The 25,710-nt window shown below is 43.5% G+C and overlaps 1 protein-coding gene across 1 annotated transcript in view; it reads left to right on the top strand.

Annotated features, from left to right (window-relative positions):
* GMDS (GDP-mannose 4,6-dehydratase) overlaps window positions 1–25,710 on the top strand; it is a 574,889-nt gene that overhangs the window by 472,664 nt on the left and 76,515 nt on the right. Inside the window, exon 9 of the mRNA XM_072814020.1 lies at window positions 18,048–18,144. Coding sequence (XP_072670121.1) covers window positions 18,048–18,144 — 97 coding nt within the window. The remainder of the gene's footprint in view (window positions 1–18,047; window positions 18,145–25,710) is intronic.

Raw genomic sequence — 25,710 nt, forward strand, 5'->3', positions numbered from 1 at the left:
CGATTGAATTTTCCAGAGATATCAAGGTAATTAATTGGGGAAGGATGGTCTTTTTAACAAATGGTGCTGGAATCACAAGTAGCCATACCACACAGGGGAGGGAGGAGTGAAACTCAACCTATAAGTCACAGCACATGGAAGTTAATTATAAAGGATCATAGATATAAATATAAGAGTTAAAACTAAAAAACCACTAGATGAAAACATAGGGGAAAGGCTTTGCAACTTCAAGGTAGCAAACATGTCTTAACTTGTTTTTCTACTAGGCTAAGTTCTAGGAGTTTTTATGTTTTGCAGATATATTCTCAGTCCATGACTGCCTTTTCAGTTTCTCCACAGTGACCTTTCAAGTAGCAAAGATTTTACATATTCATATAATGCAATTTATTATTCTTTATGGCTTTTTGATTTCTGTGTTTTTGCAGTGAATGTTTATATCAATTTGGGGGGAAGCCAAGGATTTCTTGGGGCACCAAAAGCAGGAGCCATAAAAGGCAAAAAAAAAAAAAAAAAAATTGACAAATTGAATATCACAATTAAAAACTTCTGCTCTTTGAAAGCAACCATTAAGAAAATGTAAAGGCAACTGTTGTATCTCTTTTTTAAAAAAAGATGAAAGGGCAAGCATGGCCTGGGAGAAAATAAGTGTAATACTTAAATCGGACAAAGGACTTCCATCTAGACATGCAAAGATGACTTAATATCTCAAAAATAAGAAGACAAATAACTGAATCAAAAAACGGATCCAATATCTGAACAGATAACTTCCCACAAGGAAATACACAAATAGCTATTTAGTTCATGAAAAGATGCTCAACAAGACTAGTCAACTGGCAAATGCTCATTAAAAGCACAATATGATACCACTGCACCCCCATTAGATGACCACAATGCCAAGTATCGATGAGGATGTTGATAGAGCTCAAGCTCTCATAGATTACTGACCAAAATTTAAACGATACAACCACCTTGAAAAATAGTTTGGCTTTCTTGTAAAACCAAATCTATATTTATCATGTGACCAGCAATTTTCTAAGACGCGTACCAAAGAAAAATGAAAATGTCTATCCACACAGAGACTTACACATGAACGTGTGTGACAGCTTTATTCCTAATAACGCATTGCCTTCCCTAGCATTCAATCAGCCAGTGAACGAATAAATGAACGTTAGGTATCCGCACGGTGGAATAATATTTAGTTACAAAAAGGAGAGGTCTAGGATGAATCTTAAAATCTAATGATTTTGAAATCTAAGCATAATTGCTTGGTGAAAGAAGTCAGCCACAAAAGAGTACATACCATATAATTCTATTTGTATGGTATTCTAGGAAAAAGTAATTTGGACTGATAGAAAGCCCACCAGGGGTTCCCTGAGTATGATGGGCCAAGTTTGGGGTGGTGACTATGAAAAAGAACAAAGAATCTTTTGCGGTGGTAGAAATGTCTCAACCCTTGACTGTGGTGGTGGTTGTATGAATGTATGCGTTTTCCAAAACTCATCAAATTAAACACTTGTTAGGCATTTTATTGTTTGTAAATTATACCTCAATATAGTTGATTTTTTAATAAAAGGAATAGAAAACAAGGAACTGTAAAAGCCCACCATCAAGGAATGTCTAAGTGAATTTCATCAAATGTCATCACACTATTAAAAATAACACTTAAGAGGACTTTAAGTAACATGAAGTGCAATTACAACAATGTTAAGTCAAAAAAAAAAAAAAAAAAAAAAAAGGATACAAGGCCTAGGTCTGTTGTGTGATCTAAACTCCCTAAAACTATGACTGTTGAGATGAGAAGAAAACACACCAAAAATCTAACAATGCAGTTTCTACACTGTGGAATTATGGGCAACTTGAATATTCTACTGTGTATGTTGCTCTGCATCCAAATAGTCTGTGAGGAACTTATATCCTCTTTTAGTAAGAAGTCACCTTACACATTTTTTTTTAATTAGGGGTAGTATTACAGATGAATCCCCAAAGAAGACTCTCTTTCAAAAAGGGGATGAGACTTGGCCGTTCTCCCGTCTTGAAGATAATGTTCTGTTTCCACTCACCAGGCCATGCTCTGACCTGTGCTCCCATGAGCTGAATGCCTATTTTCGGACCTCGCACAGTCTCTCACAAAGTGGGATGCTATTCCAGGAGATGTCGATGAAAGCATTCCGTGTCTAGTTCATTTGGAAAATACAGAATATTGAATATGACCCCCCCCTGGAGAATTGCCAGCCAAAGAACTGTTTAACTTTGTTTAACCCAGCATTTTCCGAGCTTAATTTTTAAGTTTATATTAAGCACTTATAAAAACAGGAGCTCTGTGGATCACCCGCTGGGAAGTGTCCTGCTGTCATTCAAACCTGAAGAACAGGGAGGCGTTCGGCGAACTCCTTCCCTCCTCCGGAAGTACTGCCTCGGTTGGCAGTTTCTCCGAGGAGCCCAGTAGGGCAGTTGAGTCAGTCTCACTAAACTCTATTTCAAATTTCAGGCAATGGCCTTCATTTTGTTTCAAAAGGCAGACTAACCACAAATCAAGCTTCTGGTGGTAAGCTAAACATTGCCTTTGAGTGGTTTATAACATTTTGGTGGAACGAAAAGCCTTTTCCCAGTTCTTCCAGAAAAGAGAGATTGGCGTGCGTGAGGTGCTAATCACTCTAGGCAGACTGAAGACCTGGCCCTGGCCCTTTCCTTTTTTTTTTTCTTTTTTTTTTTTTCCCTGGCCCTTTCCTAAGAGTCTTCTGAGTGGCAGCGCGTCTCACTGGCAGCCCTGGCCACCTGTGCGCCACTACCTGTTGCAGGTCTCCCTGCGTCGCACCGTGGGGGTGGTGGGAACAGGGCGCTTAGGGTGCGTGCTCTTCATAGTTGTATCCGAAGATACAAAATTCCTTCTCAGGGCTAGATAATAAAATCATGATGGCTTTGCGAATGCTGTCTGCAAGTTATGTTCTATTGTTTGTTTTTTTTCAATTTCCTTCCTCTGGATCTTCTCTGGGCCCCATGCATCAGCATACCGATCTCAGCTGGAAGAGAGCGGGGAAGCCACAGGCAATCTCCTGTGCTGGGCCGGGGCTGCTCCATGGGCTCCAGAGTCCCCGCTGCAGCTGTGAGCTGTGACGGGCCAGCAGGTCCTCCTCGGGAACGGCATCCACATAGTCAGAGACCGGGCGGCAAGGAGCAAAGCAAACACAGAGGTCTGAACAAAACTTGGAAGGCCAGGGATAGCTCTGTACCTCAGCGACTCGTAGATTTATTGTAATTTGGGGAGCCAGGCTTTTCTAGGCCGTTCGGGGTGCATGCCTCTGTCTAATTTATCTCAGACCTGCTGGATCCCGGGGCCGAGACGCGTCTCCGTATCTCTACGGTGTGGCTGCTACTGTCTCGTAAAAGCACAGCCCCGTGCCACGTTCCTGACCTGGCCCCCCAGCCCTGACCTTCCAAGGGGTCACTCACCATCCCTGTGGCTCCGTTTTCCCCGCTGTGCAACGGGGGTAGCAGAGTTCCCGCCTCACAGGGACCCAGTAAGGACTAAGCGGGTTAAATGCACATGAAGCACCTGAAACAGTGGCTGATGCTTCTGAAGCTCTGAGTGTTGGTGATTAATAAAACGGGTAATTGATTGAAAACGTTGATCAACAGTGAGAACAAGGGATAAGTAAAATGTGGAAGCGATGAGATGAGGCGACTGGTCCGGCCGATGCGTGTGGGCGGTGCAGAAGCAAGCGGGCCGCCGCAGGGAAGGGCCGGCAGGGACACAGCGAGGCCCTGTCCCCGCCTCGACGGCCGGCCCCTTCTCAGAAGCACCTGGCCATTCTCAGGATCAGAGCGCCTTTCTGCTGGAGCCGCCTGCCCCAGAGCACTGGTTCTCCGCCTTCACTGGCCTGTGAATCCCTGGGAGTTCTTTTAAAATGCAGATTTGGGACCAGTAGGTCCGGGCGGGGCCTGAGACTCTGCATTTCCGACAAGATCCTAGAGATGCCCGTGCTGCGGGTCCACGGGGCACACCTGCAGTGGCCCAGCCTGAGGGAGCCGTGGCATCTCCGCTCTGACAGGAAGCGTGACAATCCCCGAGTCGGGTCCCTAATCCCTTTGTGCCTTGTGGGTTGCCTGTGACTGGTGGACGGCCCCGTGGGCTCCTGCAGGGGACAATCTGGTTCTCCTTCTCTTCCGAACCGATTACTACCCCCACTGTACTGTCAGACGGCTGGTAAATAAATCACCTGTTTAATTTAAATCAATTATGGAAAAACAATTTTTGGAAATTGGGGGATTTGGTTATAGGGGGTTTCTCGGAGGAGGGGGGGAGCACTTGCTTAAAAATGAAAAGTCTTAAAAATTCCAGGGCCTCCCGTGAGAACAGTCCAGGGCACACTTGCAACTTGTTTGTTCTTTTTCTTCCTTTTCCATTCTATCCGTCACATCTCCAGGACTCATAAGGTCACTTAAGTGCCAGCTGAATTTAACTGCAATCGAATTGAATTTATCATCTGATAAATTGATGTAAAAAGAGTTCTCTAGACTTTCTATTTCTGCCGTGAGTAAAATCAGGAGTGCACTAAGATGAGATGAAGAAAACTAAAACCCAGGAGTCATTCACACCTCTCTTCTTTCCTATGGCTTGAAAGAGGTAGACCAGAGAGGACTGGAAACTCCGCAGAATAACATAACCTGAAAATTGCAGAATGCCCAAGAGCTTATCTTTTGGAAAATGTAACATGCTTTCCTATAACATGTCACATTTTGAAACATTTGACATTGCTTAAATCCCCGAACTATGTGAAAGTCCATAAACCCATGACCAATGTCCTATTTGTAGTGTTCTTAAGGTAATTTTGTTTCTGAATTGTAATATATAGAACAAAAAATTTTAATTAGAATTACTTTGTATAAATCAGTTTTCATTCACTTATATTTTCTTCCTTACTCGCTGACTTATACATTTGTTTTCCATAAAAAAACATTTCGTAGGAAACTAACATTAATTAGACAAAGAATGTAAAGACAAAGACAAAGATATGGTCTTTTGTTTTTTGGTTTTTTTTTGTTTTGTTTTGTTTTAAAGATTTTTAAAAACAGAGACATAGAGAGAGAGGCAGAGACAGGCAGAGGGAGAAACAGGCTCCCTACAGAGAGCCCGATGCGGGACTCGATCCCAGGACCCCGGGTACACAACCTGAGCCGAAGGCAGACGCTCAACCGCTGAGCCACCCGGGTGCCCTGGTCTTTTTTTGTTTTAAATACAATGCTGCAAGTTGAAAATTTAAACCAAAATCAAAAGTGTAGAAAACAACCTTTGCAATGTAATTTAGTCATCCTGATTATCTTTCTGCCCTCAATTTCTTATTTTACAGAAGATATTTCATGTTTTGAGAAGATTTTCCATATTCTTTTGTGGACTTAAAAATGTATTGTGGATTACTTATGTTGGGATTGAGGGTTTGTTTGGTTTTTTTTTTTTTTTTACACCTTTTTAATATAGAATTCACATTGCTTTTAAATGATCCACCGAAGGCTTTATTAAAATGTACTTTTGAAGAAATCAATATACTCCACTCGACAGTGGAGGCAACGTAACATCTTAGACTGCAAAAATATGTGCACTCTGTGTTTGTGTTTTCTCAAGGAATCAAACTTGACATTTTATTTTTAGGTGTGTTCGACTGAGCTCCAGAAGTTATGAAGGATGATATGAAATAAACTCTTACTCTTTTTTACCCTGTGAAATGTCTATGCTAAAAAAAAAAAAAAAAAAAAAGAAATGTCCATGCTGATAAAGCCTAAAGCATAAGGAAAGTATTTATACCAGGAGGGAGAGACAAGGGAATGAACATTTTCAGTAGTCAGAATTTTTTTTTTTTGTTTTGTTTTTAAGTAAGTGAACTACACTCAAAACAGCCTTGGACACGGGTGTCCAGGACCTGGACGTCTGCTCCTTGGAATGCTGCCTCCATCGCTTCAGCACGGCCCTAGGGCAGCACACACAGCATTTCTGGGGACATTGACTGATACAATGAGTGAGGAATGGAAACTTTTTGAAAGTCATCCGCGTAGAAACCCCCTGAGGAAGGATGCTGGCTGGCCCCACTGGGCCCTGTGGTAACCTATAGACCGTTGGGTAAAGCCAAAGTTCTAGAGGGAATTCTGTGCTTGGCAGCCCCATAGAAATCCCCAGTCTAACTGGGAGAGGATCGAGGTCTGTCCCCAAGGGAGATGTTATTTCTAGAAGAAAGGCAGAAAGTGGTGCTGAGCAGACGGAGACAACACGTGCACCGCAGCACTTCATGATCATTTAGCGTGAGCCGCAGCGTGTGCTACTAGCTGCCCGCTGGTGTTCAGTTTAATTCCAGGGCTGGGGCACTGTTTCACGGAGAAGGAAACTGAGGCACGGTGAAGTGAAGCATCCTCCAAAGGTCACCCAGCTAGTGAGTGGTAGAGCCAAGGTATGAAGTGAGTGTTTTCTGGCTCAGAAAGCCTCTCTTTACACCGCGTTTTTCATCCTGCTTGTTTACATCCGTCAAAAAAGCTTTGCGATGCGATGGTCGCGTGCTGACCGCGGAGTCCCGTCATAGGCAGACAGCTTACAGAACCGATCCAGGCCCACGTGCCTCTGTGCAAGAGAAGGCCCCGCCGGAGTGCCGAGGGAGCGAAGGAAGCTAAGTCTTGGCTCTGAGGGTTCAAGAGTCTGAGTTCTGGTGAAAAAAGCAAGATTTGAAGGCTCTTTCAAGGGTGATCCTCACTATCTGCAGCTTTGTTCTGAAGCTCTGTCACTAGAAGCAAATCCCACCCCCGCCAGCTGTTGCACCACTCAGAGCTCCTTGAGTACCTCCTGTCCTCTGAGATCTGCAATTGTAAGCCCCTGAGACAGGCCAGACCTCTGTCGCGGTCACCGTTGTCCCCCCAGCTTGCAACAGCTGGCCTGCAGTGGGCCGCTCCATGATACCTCCTTACTTGAGCCCAAATGGATATCCAGAAGCCAGCTAGCCCAGAAAAGCCTTCCAGGTGTGCTCATTATCGCCCTAAGTTCCCAGGTTAGGTTCATCGGGGGTCAGTCTCTCAGGGCTGCGACAGCCATAGAGAAGCCACTATGCTTCTTCCCCGCAGGAGCTGCTAACGAGGGATGATAAGGACCTTAAGTTACACGGGTGTGGAGAGGCAGACAGAGTCAGGTTGACCCAAGAAAGACAGAATCAATAGGATTTGGTGAACAGGAGTGGCTCTAGAAGGCGAGGGGGAGCTTGATTCGTGGTGCCATTGGTTGTGCCCTCGCACAGTTTTTACGAGCTGTCCTTCTTGTGCTTAAAGGAAAGTTACGGATATTTCCTCCAAACTGAGCTTTTTCCTTCACCTTGTCACCACGTGGCTTTCGTATCAGATACACCAATCGGTATCTAGAGCAGTCTCACCTTCACTGTTGTAAGATCTGTTATCTATTCCCAATTCTTATCTTGTAATTTGAAATCATCTTGTAATTTTTACTGAAAAAGCTTGAAAAATGTGTTGCCATCTGTATGTTTTGACTTGACACCAATATTTGCTCCTGTATCATGGGTATCCTCTGAGTGAGTTTTGCCTTGAATTTATTAGCAAATAGCACATCCGTTTCAGTCTGGGTGAATAGAAGACACTGGGGAACAGATCAGTATGCGACCCTGATAAAATTTAAGGTGACGTGTTAGGCAATTAAGTTCCCATTTGGTCACCTGTATTGAGAAGGCACCCTATGACAACAGATGTGTTCTTCCAAGAACATTACAGGGTGTTTGTTTATTTGGAGGAGGGTGCACTGTTGAGGTTGTTTTTAGTGTTGTGTTTTGCTTTTCACTTTCCCATCAACTTATTACTAAGTAATGCGAAAAGGAAGCACTTTTCTCTGACAGTTAAAGTGATAGTAGCATAAACCGAACAGGCAAATAATTGTCTTAACTAATTTTCTGTCATTAATCTTGTTAAATTTTGAGAAGAGGGTTGTGAGCAACCTTGTGAGCCGCCACCATCTGTGCTGGGGAGAAAAAGATGTTTTGGCCAGTGGAAATATTTATCCTAGTTTGTGGCACTCCGTCTACATTTTGAGTAAAAAGAGCAAGGAGCAAAAATTATTGTACATTTAAAAAGAAACCCGTACATTTAAAATCCTCCTGGCTGAGGTAACAAGTCCTTTTGTGCTCCTGCATATTCTCCCCCTCATTGGGAATCGTTCCCTGGTGGGTGGGATTTCTGGCCCTGGCACCTTGAGGTTGAGGGTGAGGAAGCCTGTGAAAAGTGGAAGGCCAGGGGATGGAGGTTAGGGTGCATCTGCTGGACGGCACTCCTCAAGATCACGGCCTCCCAACTCATCGGCACAGTCGCAAAGTCCCCGACACATAGTGGACACTCAATAAACGTGCTCAGTTTTTCCACTTTATTTTTCTCTCAAAGGTGAAACTCATCTCAGAGAATCAGAAGACGTTTCCTTGTCTTTGAGAAGCGTCGGCTCTAACTGCCTGACGATAAGAACACGTTACCTACAAACATACACAAATAGATGTTGGTATTGTGCAAATCCACCGTATCAGCACTGAAGTAGTATCGCCGTGATCACAATTGGAGCAATGTCTGCAGAAAGGTGGATTCAAGCAGGCTCTTGGCCAACGTGGCAGATATGGATGGTAGTTAAGAAGAGAGAAAGCATTCCAAGTGGGTGGAATGGCATGAGAAAAGGCACGGAGGCAGGAGTTAGTAACTTGTCTGTGGGCGATGGGCAAGCTGGTGAACTGGGTTGGACCAGCCTGACCACATTGGGGCATATTGAGAGATACTCACACCTACTCTTCCCTCCGCTTCGCCGCACTTCCCACTCATTCTCTAGGTCTTAGCTTAGACATCCTCCCCAGCCCAGCATCCTACGCTCAACCAAGTCTTGCTAGGTGCCCTCCCAGTCCTCTACGAGCACCCTGTCTACCTTCTACTGTCATCTGCCACGAGACTTTAAGCCCCTTCAGGGCAAAGACCATCTTACTTGCTCATACCTGTGTCTCTGGCACCCAGCTTAGCTTGGTCGGTGCTCCTAGTAGGCACTTACTAGGTGTTCAGCAAAGATTGCTGGGAAATGGGAGCAGGGAAGATGAATAGATAAGGCTGGGCGAGGAGAAGAGGTACAAATGATGGAGGCCCTAAGCTGTGGCTGAGACGCATGGAGAGCCCAAGCACTAGTCCTTAAATTGCACCTTCCCATCACAGCCCCTTAGTCAGACCTCCGTTCGGTCTGCTTACTTACTCCTGTAAAACAGAAGAAAGCCACCTGCATTCCTTAAGGGTAGACAGGACGCCCCAGCAGAGTTAAAATAAATAAAAATAAAGCTGGTGGGTAGAGCATGGTTAGCAATCCATGCGAAGACCGCACAGAAACCCCCAGGCTCATTTAAAAACTGGCGATGTGTTTGACCTTCCCTTCGCTGCCTTTTTTACAGCTGAGAAGAACAATCTCGGGGCTTTTTCCTATCTGAGCTCTCGAGCTGCCCTCATCAGACGTGACCACACAAAGCTTTTTTTTTTTTTTTCATTGAATGAATCGCACCAACATGATCTCTTAAAGCATACGGACGCTTTGAAAGTACAATTTAAGTCTCAGTGATACTGATTAAAAGAAGAAAGCAAGGAAAACATTAACCAGTCAACAACTCTTACTGGTAATATTGCCTGGGAGGGGCATCCCCGATGAAAATGACAGTGACCTTTTAAGAGGGCTCCACACCCATCTGCTTATTCCAACTGTGTGACATAGGGGTGCCGTCCGATGGCCTTCCCGGAATTGCTCAGCCACCTAAACTCCTTTCTCTCCACGGACCAACTGCAGACCGGACCGCGGGCCTGCCTCTGGGTGCAGGATTCGCCCTGGCCTGGCATTCGCTAGAGGCCCTTGTGCTGAAGGCAGTCGTTACTGCAGCAAGTGACAGGGACAGCGGTGCCATGGATTTAAATTGTTCACTTTTTGTTGTGGTTGATCATTCATGAATGGCATTTAAGAGCTGGAACCCCCTTCTTTAATAACAATCATCATTATTAATATAAATTAAATGGAATAAGACAGAGCAGAAATGGAGACGAAGGAGTCTACATTTGAAAAGCAATGTTGTCCTGTGTACGACGCAAGTCCTCATCCGTTCGTGGTACGACCTCTACACTGGTGTTGTCTTTTAGAAAGCAGAGTAAAGTTTGTGATTAAAACTATGATCCTGGGCGCCTGGGTGACTCAGTCGGTCAAGCATCTGCCTTCGGCACAGGTCATGACCCCGGGGGTCCTGGGATGGAGCCCCGCATCGGGCTCCCTGCTCAGCGGGGAGTCTGCTTCTCCCTCCACCCCTCCACTGCTCGTGATCTCTCTCTCTCTCTGTCTCTCTCAAATAAATAAAATCTTTAAGGAAAAATTATACTCTATCTTCCTCTGTTTTCCCACTAACCGGTCTCCTGACTCCCCTCCGGGAACAGCCCTTCTCCCGGCCTTGGGCTGCCACTCTCTCGCCTCCTCAAGAAACTATCAGCTGCCTCTCCCTTCTCTGCCCTCAGCCGCCCTTCACAGCTTCTTCCCATCAACAACATCCTGACATTCTCGAAAACTTACCTCTTTAAACAATGCACCCCTGCAAACACTCGTTCCCCCAGACGTTGCTCCTTCCTCTCCTTCCCCTGCTCTCTCAAAATGTACCAAAGAGTTGCCTCTTCTTCCTGTCTCCCCTCCCTCCACTGCACCTCAGTCCACCTTCTGCCCCATCACGTCATCAAAGCAGCTCCTTTGCCCCCCCTCCCCCCCCAGGGACCTGTCTCAGTTCTCCAGCCCTTGACGTCTCCCCATCATCTGGCCTTGTTGGTGTGCTCCCCTTCCCTTGGTGAACACACCTCTTCCCGCAGTTTCTGGGATCAGACGCTCTACAGTTTGCCTGCTTCTTCCCCGGTGGCTCCTCCTTGGTCTTTGCAGACTTGATCCACCTGCCCCATGAGTGTTCTCTTCTGTTGGTGGGTTGGGAGCTGGGGTGTTGAGCCATCAGGCCCCATGGCATCAGCTCCTGCACAGTGGGAGGAGGAGGAGCTGTGGAGGAAGCACTGGGTCTTCAGGGGAGGAGGCAGGGGCGCCGAACCCTGGGGCAGAGCTCTGTGGGCCCTGTGGAGGGAGCTGCTGGGGACGGTCGTGGTCAGAGACAGCAGTTTGTGTCATGTTTTCCTTCCTTGTCGTTTCTTTCTTCCAGTTACACCAGCACACGATTTAAATTTTAATCATTGGAATTGTCACAAACCCCAGGGGTCTCCTGCCGTCCACCCCTTTTCTGCATTTCCACAGCTCTTGCTGTGGTTGGGCCATTCTTTGGGCACTTTCCATCTGGAAATGTATGCTTTTCTGCTCTGGTAAATTATCTTGATTTACCCCAAGAAAGATTACTGTCCTCTCTGTCTTTCTGTTCTCTTTCTGGAAATTCTATAGCACCCCGTTATGCTCTTTTAACTGATCACTTTGGCGTTTCCCTCCGTGTTGCTAAGTAGCATGTTTTTATTGCTGGTTCTTGATTTTTATCCCCTTCTAGGCATTACTGTTGGCCTCCTCTTATTTAAAATGATGGTTTTGTTTGCTGTTCCTCCCATTGCCCCATCCCTTCATTCTCTGAATATTCTATTGTTATGTTGTAATTTGTGGCTAGCTTAACATTATCATTATTAAACATTAACATTATTCAGTGTTACATTATCATGGCTGATCTATGGTATTCTTTCCAGTAAACTACAATTATTTTTTTCTTTGTACAATTGTCATTTGCTTGCCATAGAGCTAATAATTCTTATTTGTGTTCCTTTGCTTTATTTTCTGTATTTTTTCCACTTTGCTTTATTTTCTGTATTTTTTCCCCCAGACCTTGTCCCAGCTGTCTAAATCACCTTTGAAGGGGTTCAGGTCCATGGGTTGTTCTATCAGTCACGTCTTCCTCTAGCAGGGCCTCTAGAACCTTCCAACCTCATCCCATCTAGTCTGATGGAGGGTTAGCACTCTGCGACCTGCCTTCATGCTCATCTGGGAGGGTTCTCTCAGACACTCTCTTGAGTTGGGTCCTCTATTTCCTGGCATCTTTTTTAGAGACTCTTTCCTTGATGGAGCAAAATCTTAATTAGTTTCCTAAGAATAGTGCATGAAAGGCAAATATTTTTGACGAGGTGTATCTGAAAATACCTTTATTCTGTCCTCAGAATTAAGGCAGCTGATCTATATTTGTTGGTTTTGAAGGCATTGCTCTATTGCCTTTTAATTTGCAGTGTTACTACGGGAGGCTGAGGGCCACTCTCACTCCCTGTCCCTCTGTGTTCTCTCTCAAAGTCTCTCAGTCTTTCTGTCTTGAGCATCTGAAATTTCATGTGATGTGGGTCCCATCCATTATTTGGGGCACTCTCTTGGGCCCTTTCAGTCTGGAAATGCATGTTCTTCTGCTCTGATCAGTTTTCTTGATTTAACTTAATTATCTGCTCTGCTCTGCTTCATTTTTTTCTGGAAATCCTATTATACTGACCTCTTGAGGCCATCTTCTGATTTTCTTATCTTCCTTCTAGTTTTTCATGTCTCTCTCTCTCTCTCTCTCTCTCTTTTTCTCTCTCTACTTTCTGGGAAATTTCCTCAATTTGTCTCCAAAATCATCTTTCTCTTGAATTTTTAACTTTTCAATTTCTAAAATCTCTTTTTTCCCCCTCAGATTGTCCTTTGTTATATAGTATCTTGTTTTTGTTTCTTTAGCATATTTTCTTCTCTCTGGAGGTATTAATGGTGGAATATGTGAGTTTTTGTCTTTTTTGTTTTGTTTTTTTAATTACCTTTCCTGTTTCTATGTCCCCCAAGTTGCTGTTTTTCAATTCATCTGTTATGATTTCTCTTTCAAAAATGTAGTTTTCCCCACACATCTATCTGGTAGTCCTTGTTTTTCTGCTCATGTTTAAAAGTGAGGGCCTACACATTCACGACTGTTGTTCAACATAGTACTAGAAGTCCTATAGCCTCAGCAATCAGACAACAAAAAGAAATAAAAGGCATACAAATCAGCAAAGAAGAAGTCATATTTTCACTCTTTGCAGATGACGTGATACTCTGTGTAGAAAGCACAGAAACTCCACCCAAAAATTGCTAGAACTGATACAGGAATTTAACAAAGTTGCAGGACATAAAATCAACGCACAAAGTCAATTGCATTTCTATACATTAACAATGAAACAGAAGAAAGAGAAATCAAGGAGTTGATGCCATTTACAACTGCACCAAAAACCATAAGACACCTAGAAATAAACCTAACCAACGAAGTGAAGGATTTGTACTCTGAAAACTATAGAACACTTATGAAAAAAAGATACAAAGAAATGGAAAAACGATTCCATGCTCATGAATTAGAAGAACAAATATTGTTAAAGTGTCTACGCTACCCAAAACAATCTACACATCCAGGGCAATCCCCATCAAAATACCATCAGCATTTTTCACAAAGCTGGAGCAAATAATTCTAAAATTTTTATGGAACCAAAAAAGATCCCAAGTAGCCAAAACAATGTTGAAAAAGAAAACCAAAGCTGGGGACATCACGATTCTGGATTTCAAGGTGTATTACAAAGCTGTAATCATCAAGATAGTGTGGTACTGACACAAAAACAGACACACAGATCAATGCAACAGAACAGACAACCCAGAAATGAGCCCTCAACTCTATGGTCAACTCATCTTCAACAAAGCAGGAAAGAATATCCAATAGAAGAAGAAAAAAAAGTCTCTTCAACAAACAGTGTGGAAAAAATTGGAAAGCCTCATGCAGAAAAATAAAACTGGATCCTTTCTTACACCAGACACAAAAATAAACTCAAAACGGATGAAAGACCTAAAAACCTAATTGGGAGTTTCTAAGAACATGGTTAGAGCTGGTTGACTGTGTCGCTGTCGGGAGACCTGACAGGACCGGTTAGCTGGAGAATGTCTGATGCCCAGGGAAGAGCCTAGCCTCCTGCCCGGAAGGAGAGGTGCCTGGCTGCCAGCGTGCTGCTGGAGAGTCTCAGCACGCAGCACACATACTTCACCGAATTCTTCCTCCTTTTCGCCCTGGTGACCCCACCCTTCACCAGCCCAGTGACCTTCAGTCCTGGGACCTTGTTCTCCAGGGAGGGTGAGCCAGTTGCCAAGTGATGTGGAATCTGGGAGGGGACTGGGCACACACTGCTTCTCAGGGAGAGTTGTAATCCGCCCTCACTTCCTGACATCTGAGGGCTTCTGCAAGTGTAAATTGGGTTCATTCTCAGCTTCCCCAGTGCTGGCTTAGGAGTCTGTTTTCTAGGGCTTCTGCTAAGTCCTTTAACACTCATCCATCTGGCTTTCTAGCTTCCAGAATTTGGTTTCTCCTGTCTCTTTCTTGTTCTTTTAGCCCTTTTGAGTTTATTCCTCAGAATAAACTGAGGAAGGAGCAAAAGTGTGCAAACTACCACCTTTATCCAGAACCTAATCATTCTTCTGGGACTACTTTATGTCACTTTCTAAACTTTAGCCTCTGGCAACCTCCTATTTCCATATCTGTCCTAATAAGATAGTATTTTTTTAAAATGATTCCTGAGAGCTTTTGTGATATCAGGTTGCTAGAAGGAGTGTATCGTCCCCTCCCTTACTCCAACTCTGTCTCCTAAACTTGACTTAATACAGTTGACTTTGTTTTATTGTTCATTAAAGGAATTCCTAGTTGAGTAGATTTTAATAGCACTTCATCTTGCCTTATTGTGCTTGATTCCATTATTCTTGAATGCTTTCTGTTGCAATGTAATGCTTATTGGGAGTCGGGACAATGTATTATAAAATTTTGAATCATACGGGGTCTCTGCTCAGAGACCTGCTGATCTAAGTTGGTGGGTAGCAATTCTATGAATTAGAATAGAATCCTCTATTCCCTGCCAAGTCACCTTCCTGTCTTAACATCCCAGCTCTGCTTTGAGTCATAACATTGCTTGTTAGGACAAGTTAGCTGTTACCTTTTACTTGTTAATACAAGTGTTTCGTGTATTGCTGTAACTGGATGTGTTTTGGGCCTTGGCCGAAACTTTGCCTTATGGCCCTCATGCAGACCTAGTGCAAATTGCAAAGTGGTTTTTGCCAACTCACTTCTGCTTTGAGCCATTTCCTGGTTACAGCTGATCATTCAATGCAACCATATTAATTGTGGGGGCAGGGTCATGGCCCTGGAGATGGCTGGGACCATAGATAGCATTTGCAAGGTGGCAGCCCGACAGACAGTATTCAGACAGGGGCCAAGGAGGCCTGTGTGCCCGAAGCTTATACCTATAGGTATCCAAGTGGCATCAAACTCCAATCTATCAATCTATGTTGCAGATTCCTTCCATCAATCTTTTCCCATCTCAACTACTGTTAAAGTCCCAGATGTTAGCATTTGGCTGCGGAGCAGTCAAAGAGAATCAGTAGTAAACAGGAAAATTCAGGCTGGTCCAGCAATGCAACCTGTTGGATGTTTTTACAGTTTTAAAGGGTAGTTAAAAAAGAAAAAGATGATGATGAAGAAGAGGAAAAGGAGGGGGAAGAAAACAAGGGGGAGAATAAAAGGAAGAATCTGTAACAGAGACCGTATGTGATCTGTAAAGCCTGAATTATTTACTTCCTGGTTCTTCACAGGAACAGCCTGTCAGCCCCTGCTCTGGAGACACCCTGGCTCCGCCTCACTCCTCTCCTGCCCTCCACGTCCCCTCCCCAGGCAGGGAAAGCTCTCGGGGTCTTCCCCAGGCCTTTAGCAACTTAAATGTGTGTGTATTCATGTGTGCTTAAAAAAAATCAATTAAAAATAGATTTGAATCTCCTGTTCTCAAGTGGGTGGCGTGTGCAGATTTGTCAATAGGAAGGCCGGTGTTCCCGTGGGTAGACCCCTGGTGGATCACATACCTAGCCACCAGACTGGACGACGGCAGAACTATGAGCAGTAGTTTTGTGAACCCTTTTGGTTTCGTGGGAGATACTGTCAAGAATACACATGCTGAGCTGGTTTCCCTTGGTGGGTATACAATGTGAACAAAAATAAAACATGCTTGTGAGGTCCAAATAGCCTTTCTGAAAGCCACTTGAACCATGGGATTAAATAGGTAATTAAAAAAAAAAAAAAGAACACGATGATTTTACCAGTTATTTTCCCTTACAGTAGATATTTGCCAAGATCTGGTCTTTTCCTTAAGAGATGTACAGGGTTGGGGCACCTAGGTGGCTCAGTCGGTTGAGCATCTGACTCTTGGTTGCAGCTCAGGTCATGATCTCAGGGTCATGGGATTGAGGCCCCCCCCACCCCCGCACACTCCACGCCCAGCAGGAAGGAGTCTGCTTGAGATCCCCTCTCTCCCTCTGCCCCTCCCCCTGCTCCCCCTGCTCTCGTGCGCAGGTGCTCTCTTACTCTCTTTTTCTCTTGAAATAAATAAATCTTTTTTAAAAAAGAGATGTACAAGATTTATCAGCACTTTAGGTTTTCTCATTTTATAGTATTTTTGGTCTGCATGCTCTAAAGGCATCCACATACCATTTCCATGTGAATTTTCCAAAAACATAGCTCTGATCCTGCCATATTAGTCTAATCAATAGTAAGAAATTAAATCAAATAAATCAATTACCAAACACCCCTTTTTGAGGCAACTAATTAATATAAAAGTCAGAGAAAAATGCCAATTGTACAGTTTTACATTGTTCAACATGAACTATAATTCTCTGTGTGTTATGGGACATTCTTTGTATTTGCCTTGAGTCCGTCAGCAGATTCAATGTGCTTATAAACTAATTTTTTCCAACGATAAAATATTATCCCTCTGCTAGAAAAAGGTAAACTGAGGATAGAACATTCAGATGGCCATTCAGGAATAAATCTCGTAAGGGCATTTTATGTCTCTAATACACAACCTGTGTCCAAAATATAACCATGATCAGCAGTTAATGTTTATCTGCAATGGCATGTGTGAATGTCATAGTCAAGTAACTAATTTAATGTTCTCTTCTTTCCTTTGATCCCCACTGTGACTCTGTCCAGGGAGCACACAAAATTGTCCTGTTGTCATATGATTTATCCCCAACTGATAGAGCGAACTAGTTCCCGAAGATAAGCATTGAAGTCAAACATTATTTTGCACTTTCTTTTCTTTCTTGGATGATAAGTTTCATTTGTAAAAATAATTCTAATTTTATAGTATCATCTGTTGTTTGGATATTAGATCATAGAAATCCAGAGGTTAACACTAAACCAGTACTTTCATTTCTTTAAAAATGAGAACATAAAGTGCAATCCCAGCAAGCAGGTCTTGAAGCTTATGAGCGTATCCTGCACAACCCACCCTATGGACTCTAGGGGGCTACTGTTTCCAATTGTAGATGTTTAAGGATGGAAAAACCTAAGTGCAAAGAACATTGTACCTAAATCAGAGATGCTGACATACCCTCTCTTAGCAGGCAGTAAACCAATTGTGTACCTTTTGGAGTTTAAATCATCTGAGATTTATTAATGAGGCCTACTGCTGAGTAGAACAAAGGAGCTTATATATAAGATAAAGATGAGACAAATGGTTAATTTAGGGTGTGAAACTTATTCCCAAGTGGAATGCATTGAAGTTACAATAAATACCCCTAAAATATCACCACAAATTAAAAAAATAAAGAACGAAGGGGGAGACAGAAGACATTAATTATTTCATAGTAATTGATGTTATCAAGAATAGTCTAAAGAGGTACAAGATCTTTGAAATCCCTGAAGGCTGCCCAATTCCTCATTCTGGCTAATCTGTTCATGTCTAAAGTCTCACTTCTGGACCCATGACGATTTTCTTAAAAAGAAAGGAAAAAGCCCTGCCCTCCTGAAACAGATCTGGAAAGGCTTTGAAAGTCATGCTTGCCCTGATAACCTGGTTACACATCAGCTTGTGTTCCTGTGGTTAATGAGCTTATACACTCCTGCAGGGAGAAGGCTGAGCCATCCTGAGGGACTCCAGGACGGCAAATGCTCCCAAGCAATTAGAGGCTGATTAAGTGTTTATCTCCCTTACAGGTGGGAAGGGAAGAATGAAAATGAGGTGGGCAGATGTAAGGAGACCGGCAAAATTCACGTGACTGTGGATCTCAAGTACTATCGACCAACTGAAGTGGTAAGGACCCCCCTGGCCACGCAGGGCATGGCCATGTGTGGGCTGGCTAGCTGGGAAGGTATTCTCACCGCGGATCTCAAAGCTCTCCACGGGGTTCTCTGACATCCTTCGGTGAGCAGGTCCCAAACCAGAATACAGTGCCTTGAATTTGAGATGTTATTCTCACCACAAAACCCATTGCTTTATGAAGGAAGACAAATATTGACTAATGAGTAGATGAATACAAAAGTTCTCTGTGTGAAGTAATGATGTACAGATTGTTAGAGCATGACATCCTCCTTCCCTGAGCCAAGGAAGTAGTGGATTTGAGAAATGGAGACTTCTGTCAAAGGCAAGTCTCCTCACATTATTAGTGCTGATAGCTGATCCCTGATACCTGCAGGATGCGTGGCTCCCCGGGCCCTCCAGGCCCTGCAGGCCCTCGGGATCGGAAGGGCTGCTTGCCTGCCCAGACACACATGCACTCACACGTGTGCACACACGCACATGCACCTACACGCGCCTAAGCCGTAAGCGAGCCCCCTGGACATTTGTTAGGATTTAGGTCACGTGCTGCGCTGCCTACGAATCCTTTTCTGGTCAATATACTACCAGCACCGTTGTGTCTACGCTGTAGGCTCTACGTAATTATGCTGTAACACCTATTATAGTTTATTGTTTTCATTTGTTGACATGACCTTCTCTTTTTACCAAACTGTGCATTCTTTGAGGATAAGGACATTTCTTTTCATATAGTAAGTAAGTGCTTCATAAACACTGACTGACGAGCAGATGAATGTAGAAATTTTCTGTATTGAGAAATGACCTATGGATTGTTAGAACATAACACCCTCTTTTCCTAAATTTATAAAACTTTCTAGCTTGATGTTGTCCCTTTAACCTGGGCTATCTTCACACTACGGTGACGAAACCCAACATGTTAAATATAATCTAAAGATGATAGAAAGCAGGACCTTCAGAAAGAAACGTTCAGATGTCATTTAATGGAACGTACGTGAGCCGTGAGAATAGAACCTGTTTTGTCTGTGCTTTGAACCAAATTCCTATCCGTCGCACAGTCTCTCAGAGATTAGCAAAACCCCAACGAAGAGAGGCTGCAAGTGACTATGTCATCAGTAACCACCCTTTGAAATGTATTGTTTTAAACAAAAGAAAAAACTTCATTTCATGGACTCTTACACAGAGGAGGAAATAAAAAGGAAAGGAAATAAGCAGTGCTCAAAGACGAGGGCTGTAGAGTCAGTGCATTGTCCTGGCACAGGGTGCGGCTGGGTCTTTGACACACAGTGAACAATGGTTCCCTGTGCTAATGGCAAGTGGGTGTGCCAAGGAGAGGATGTGCTCCGTCTCTGGGGGAGGAAGATACCAGCACACTCCTGCTGACACAGCAAGGAATGCCTGTCCGAGGAGCCCCCTAGCCTCTCCGCATTTGCTTCCTGCCCCCAAAGAGGTGCCGCAAGGGTGTCATTTTTCTGGAACGTGGCACACATCACATAAATGGACAAATCTCTTTCTGTCCTCGCTAACGAAAATGGTCACCCCCAAGTGGAAAATTTACTGGGCCAACAGAAACCTCAATCCCTGTAACAATTTAAACATGGTTCTTTTTCTCTCCGACACCAAAATAGTTTCAAAAGCTAGGAAGTCATTAAGAATGGCTTGTCTGTCATTCTTACTTAGGCAAGGTGTGGGATTGATAAGGACACAGAACAAAAGAATTTGCTGAACAGGAAAAGGACCCTTGGACTAACAAGCCGGTCCCTGGAGTCCATATCAACCCCTCTTTCCTGCCCCACGCTGCATCCCTCCTCTCGTTTCTTTTGTTCATTCCCATGTTGTCATCATACCTGTTCTGCGATTCTGTTTACACTAATGCCGTTTGAACGTGAGAGTGGCTTCTTGCTCCAGATGCTTGCGTTATTTCTGCACTGATGGAGCTCTCACCCCAGATTCCCTGTCGAGGTGGGATTTCCAACTGCATTTCATCTCTCTAAGCCTTGAGGCTGCATTAATTTTGTTCACCCCACTTCAACTCAGTATTCTGTTGGACAAGCTTGTCTTGTATAGTGAGACTAAACTTTTAACCTCATTCCTCAGGACAGCGAGTTTTCCCCAAACTTGGACCCGCCTGACAGACTTATGTTGAATTGCCTTAGGGGCGATAGTCTTCTCCCCGTTGAAAGGTGACCAGGACTGGAGACTGACTTGTAAATGAGCTTTCACTTAGGTGTGGGCCCCAATAGCCGACACATCTAGAGTCTTTCAGCAGGAGTCCCGAGAAGCGCCAGCTTCTCCGAGGCCTGTCAGCACTCGGTGTACGCTGGACATGAATTCTCCTGTGTCTTAATTGGATCCTTCCCATTTCAGTGTCGTAAGTCTGTCTTGCAAGTGGCAGAGGCTTTTTCCTTTCTTCCTTGAATTCTTTTAAAAGTTTCATCTCCTGATCAGCTTTAATCATGTACCATCCAAGAGCCACGAGGCACTTCAAAGCCAAAAGCTTAGAGCGTGAAATGGTTCCAGAATGACTGATGGGAGGAAAAAAAAAAATCAAGAACATTTGGAGGGAAAAAAAGTAATAAGAACATATCAGGTCTCAGGGTATCAATATCCCAATACAGTTACAGGAAAATAGAACTCTCCGTTGCTGTTTTTTTTAATAAGATTCAGGTTAGTTTTTTAAAAGGCTCTTTACCCAACATAGGGCAGCACTAACCCGAAAGAGGCCACCAAGATGCCGTAGAGAACAAATTTGCACAGGTCCAGTAATTTTTATCTTCATGGATTTAGCCACCACAAAACCTTAAATCTTTCTCCTGTTACCAACATGGAAAGTCTTGGAAGGTTTTGTTCTGAGCTAAGTACTCGAGCTCCAATTAGAGCTGAATGGAGTCACATTCTTCTGGTTCTTTACCTATAAATCTCTGTGTCTCCTTTGGAGAGTTTTGCCTCTGTGAAGATCTTGATCCTAGAAATTAGTCTTTCAGTCTCCCATTGCTCCCCGAATTCCAGTATCTGGTGATGGTGACGTTAACACTTGAGTTCTGTGCCTCTTCAAACTCCTGCGTGTAATTGCGTGTAATTTCCTCTGCGTGCAGCCACTTATACACAGACCCGTCGCGACTGCGTTCATTCACGGAGAACAAGTAGTGTGGTGCTTAAGTGTGGGCCCCAGGGCCAGACTGCCTGAGTTCATGAGGTGTCAGTGAGTAGCTGCGTGACCTTAGGCAAGTTACTCAACTTCTCACTGCTTCTGTTTCCTTGTCTTTAAAAATGGGACTAATAGTGGAGCACAAAGCTCATAGAAGCGTTGAAAAATTAACAGTCAGTTATACAGGATGCTTATTAAAATAGTGTCTGGCGTACAGTAAAATACCCATTTTTGATGCTGTTATTGCTATTTATTTATTCATTCACTCACCAAAATATTTAGCACACACTGTGCTAAGCCCTGGGAATACAGCATGAGCACAACAGACACCCTCCCCACCCTCGTGGAGGTTGTACAGGTAGAAAGAAGTATGGATCAGTTACTTCAATCTAGTAACTTTAGAAAAGTAGAGTGACACATGGTGCATTGTACAGGTTACCCGGTAAAAAGTAGGTAACAAAGTATAAGAAAGGCTTCAGACAAACACTCATAAGTACTTTGATATTTTTATTCTTGCTTTATCTTGATTTTCATCCTTTCTGATTCTGTTACTGAAGATTTCAGTAGCTATTCAGTGGTATGGAAATATGCAAATATGAGAAAAATTATATTGATTTATTGCTTAATTTAAAATAACTATGAAGATGTCTTTGTTTTGTTTGAAAATCTTTCACTTGGAAAATTCACAAAGGTTAGATTAATGAGAAATTCATCCTAATGTGCCAAATTTTTAACCACACCAAAAGGTCAATCCAGTTAAGGGGGTGAAAAAAAAAAAAAAAAAGCTAAGCTAAGCTTTTTTTTTTTTTTTTTTTAAGTGAAACTAATAAAAATCATTTTTTTCTGCAGAGCATTTTTAGGAAAGGGCACAGGGGACACATTCACAGACCAAACTTCGAATCACATATCTTCCATGAAAAATATCTTGACTTAAATACTACTAGATGATGTGAATTAAAATTTTTCCTTGCTACGTCATTTGCCGTAGCATTCATTTTGCTTACCATTGTATTTCCACTGTCCTCGATTGTGATTGGTTTTTGTTTATACTTTATGTGTATCCCCATCCTTTATAGATATTAGAGAAATCATGAGTTAAAATCCAGATTTGAGAAAGCAATAACTTCAAAGAAGTCCAACAAGCTAGTTAAAACAACACCTTCCTTCAGTAAAAACATGTGGCCTGTTTCTAATCAAATTACCATATGCTTGTCGAGTTGTCCCCTCTGCAAACTTTTCCTAATATTTTTCTGTAAGTGATGTTAAGTTAAATGGCCCATAATTGCTTGCTCTATCTCATAGCCCTGTTTAGAATAATGCTATGTAACACTTTCCAGACCTCAGGAATCTGATCTGTCATCAGAGGATGTGTATAAATACCAGTTAGAGCTTCCCTCATTTCCATCTGTGGGCACTGGGGGTCTTGAAACTGTCCCCTTTCTCTCCCATCGCTGTTCTCACCACCTTCTCACACTTCCCCTCCCAGGGCAGGAAATTAGATCCTCCCAACTCCAACCCTTCATCTTCTCCAGTGCTGTTAGAGCCAGTTGATCTTGCCCTGTCCTGATCCTCTGACCTCCAGAGCTCTAATCCTACCCCTCCACTCCTCCTTTTCTTTGTTCCTTGTTTTGACTGGTGGGAGCCAGGATAAGAAGATGCAGAGCGAGCAAATTAAGGGCGAGTCCCTTTCTTTCTGCATTCCTGGACCTGTAAGAGGAGAGGCTGTTCCCTAAGATCCCTTCCAATTTTCATATCCTCGCATTCTCTGCTGTTACCGCGATCACAATGGAGTGGGATGCTAGCACTAATGTCCCATTATAATGCTTCCTCTGAACTTCTTACTACTTGTATTTTATAAATAGTTTATATCTCTAAATCACTGTTTATATATTTTAAGCCTCCCTCTTAGGCTCCTCATACTAATCTTTATATCCTTCCTTAATCACATTGGCCTTTCCTGCCCTTTTCCTTCCTTGGACTTAACCAGAGGAGCTTTAAGTTTCAGTCTCTTCAGTTGATTCTCAAATATTCCACTGTATGTTTTCCATACTTCATAGGATCCCATGCGGAGCCCCCGGGGGCGTATAGCATTCCTCTTGAAGCCTGTGTTCTTTCCTTGGTTGCTATCCCCTCAAGAGCATTTCATATCTAATGAAACAGTAATTGTGTACTTACTATAATGCTCCCAACATCCTACTGTTCCTTGAAAGTTCTCAGGATTAGATCCTGATTAGAACAATATAATTAAAGATTCATAAAATCTATGTGAATATACTTAACTATATACTTTCCCTTATTTAAAAATATTTTTTGTGTTTGTCCTAAAAACTCTCTTGTATCCATTTATAGATGGCTGTATTCTCTGCACCAATAAGGAATTCCTATAAAAATCTGTATTTTGTTTCCAGAAAAGCTGTCCAGCTAATGACTACCCCCATTTATAATTACATTCTTGATCTCTTGACATCTACAAAAGAAATTCCAAAACCTCAGAAATCTGTCTTAGCTTCTGCAGTTCCTTTCCTTAGGAAGAACAACCAGTACTTGTGTCCTGCTTCTACCTCAGCTAGCTCTGACGCAGCTCACTCCAAGTGTAGGATTACTGATGGGAGGCCCATCCATCACTGATGCAGTCACCTGTTCCCTCTTCGTTTTCGTCTAGCCACTGAGATCCATATTCTGGAATTTTAGAAATCCCCATTTGCTGTTTGTTTTTTAAACAAATTGACAATATTTTTCCTGTTCTGTCAAGCCACATTTATTTTCTAAAATAACTATAATTCAGAAATCTTTATTTATGGAGATTTCATATATAACACTATCTGTGCTTTTCATTTCTCCAAACTATTCTGCTTTATCCTCCCCGTAAGGTTAATTATTCCTCACCAAGTTTGATTCCCGCCCCTCCCCCAGTACTTTGTTCACTGATGGACACCAAATATTCCAGGTCTACCGAAATTCAGTCTTTGTATGTCTACTTCGGGCCCCTGTCTTTATCTTACCCTGGAGGCTTCCTGTTGCCTCACTCCTCAGGCCCTTGGCTCATGGCCGACTCGCTTCTTCACTCACTGGTCACACCTGTTAGCAAAGTTGAGAACTCATTTGACCGCTTTTGTCAGAAACCCCCAGGTTGACATCCACTGCTGATGGTCTAACTCAGGGGCTCTCATCTGCCTCCTGGACAGTCATACTTCATGTGCTTGGCCTGATGGTAAATACCTAGCCCCATTCCACTGTGGTCAGTACAGGCACTGTCCTTACTAGCAAAATCCAGCTTGTACATTTTGTAATACTGTGATGAATTTGCTAGTTCCCTGGGTAAGCCAGATGTGCACCGCTTCATGAAAAACCAGTGTAAGAATCTCTAAACTTATCCTATCTCTAGAACTAGATAGGTTTGTAGGTACTAAATGATTCTCTAACTTTAGGATTTATTACTGGAATCCTTTAAAAAGAGGGCACTCACTGGATACAGCTAAAATACAACTCTTAAAAAAAATAAAATACAACCCTGATTTACCTTTGTTGCTCCAAAATACATCAGTATATATAAAACAAAATATCCTTGTAGGGACTGAGGTCTTAGCAACTCAATTCAAAAAGAATGTTTATTGAATTTCTCCTGTGGAGGTGAGTCCTTTAGCACTGTGAGAAATGTGAAGATGGATGAGGTAAGGTTCTCGTCCAATGGTAACTCTCAGACAAATGAGGGGGAGCAGCTGGGAGGCTATTGGGACAGTCAAGGGCAGGTATAACAAGGAGCTAACTGAACCAGGGCAGCGGAGGCGAGAAAAACGGCGACAGATGCCAGGACATTGCAGTGATGGTGACCACAGGATTAGGTATGGGTTGGGCAGTGACATGTGGACAGCAGACAGGAACCGAAGGTGGCTCCTGGCGGAGGGGCTGAGCAGTGAAGACAGGTGGGAAAGAACGATGCCAGAACCCACATCAGAGGCGCGGCAAGAGGGCTCGGTGTGCAGGGAGAGGTGTTGGGGAGTTCCGTGACCCTGGGATACCCCTGGGGCAATCTCAAGCAGGAGTTGGAGCTGGAGGCCTGGCGTAAAGGGAGGAGGTCAGGTGTAGGGTCAGCCCCGCAAAGGTAAGAGTTAAGCCACCGAGATGAGCTCCCCAAAAGAGAGGATGGCAGGTGGCAGGAGAGAAGAGCCTCAACAGGGAGCTAGTCACAAAGCCAGGCAAGTTGGAATTCTGGGAGATAAGCTCCAGAAACATTACTTTGAAAAAGTGGGTTAAGAGTTCACAAATCAGGCATTTGTATCCCAGAGCCCCGGAGCCAGACTAAAGTGTCTGCGACCCTGGATAAGGATCCCGGCCCTCAAGGCTCCCTAAGGACGTAAAGGGCTAATACCAAAGAGTTTACATGAGCTGGCAGGTGATGACTCCATCCCCATCCGGGC

Source organism: Canis lupus, chromosome 37 (assembly GCF_048164855.1).
Source record: "Canis lupus baileyi chromosome 37, mCanLup2.hap1, whole genome shotgun sequence".
In the NCBI taxonomy this organism is placed as follows: domain Eukaryota; kingdom Metazoa; phylum Chordata; class Mammalia; order Carnivora; family Canidae; genus Canis; species Canis lupus.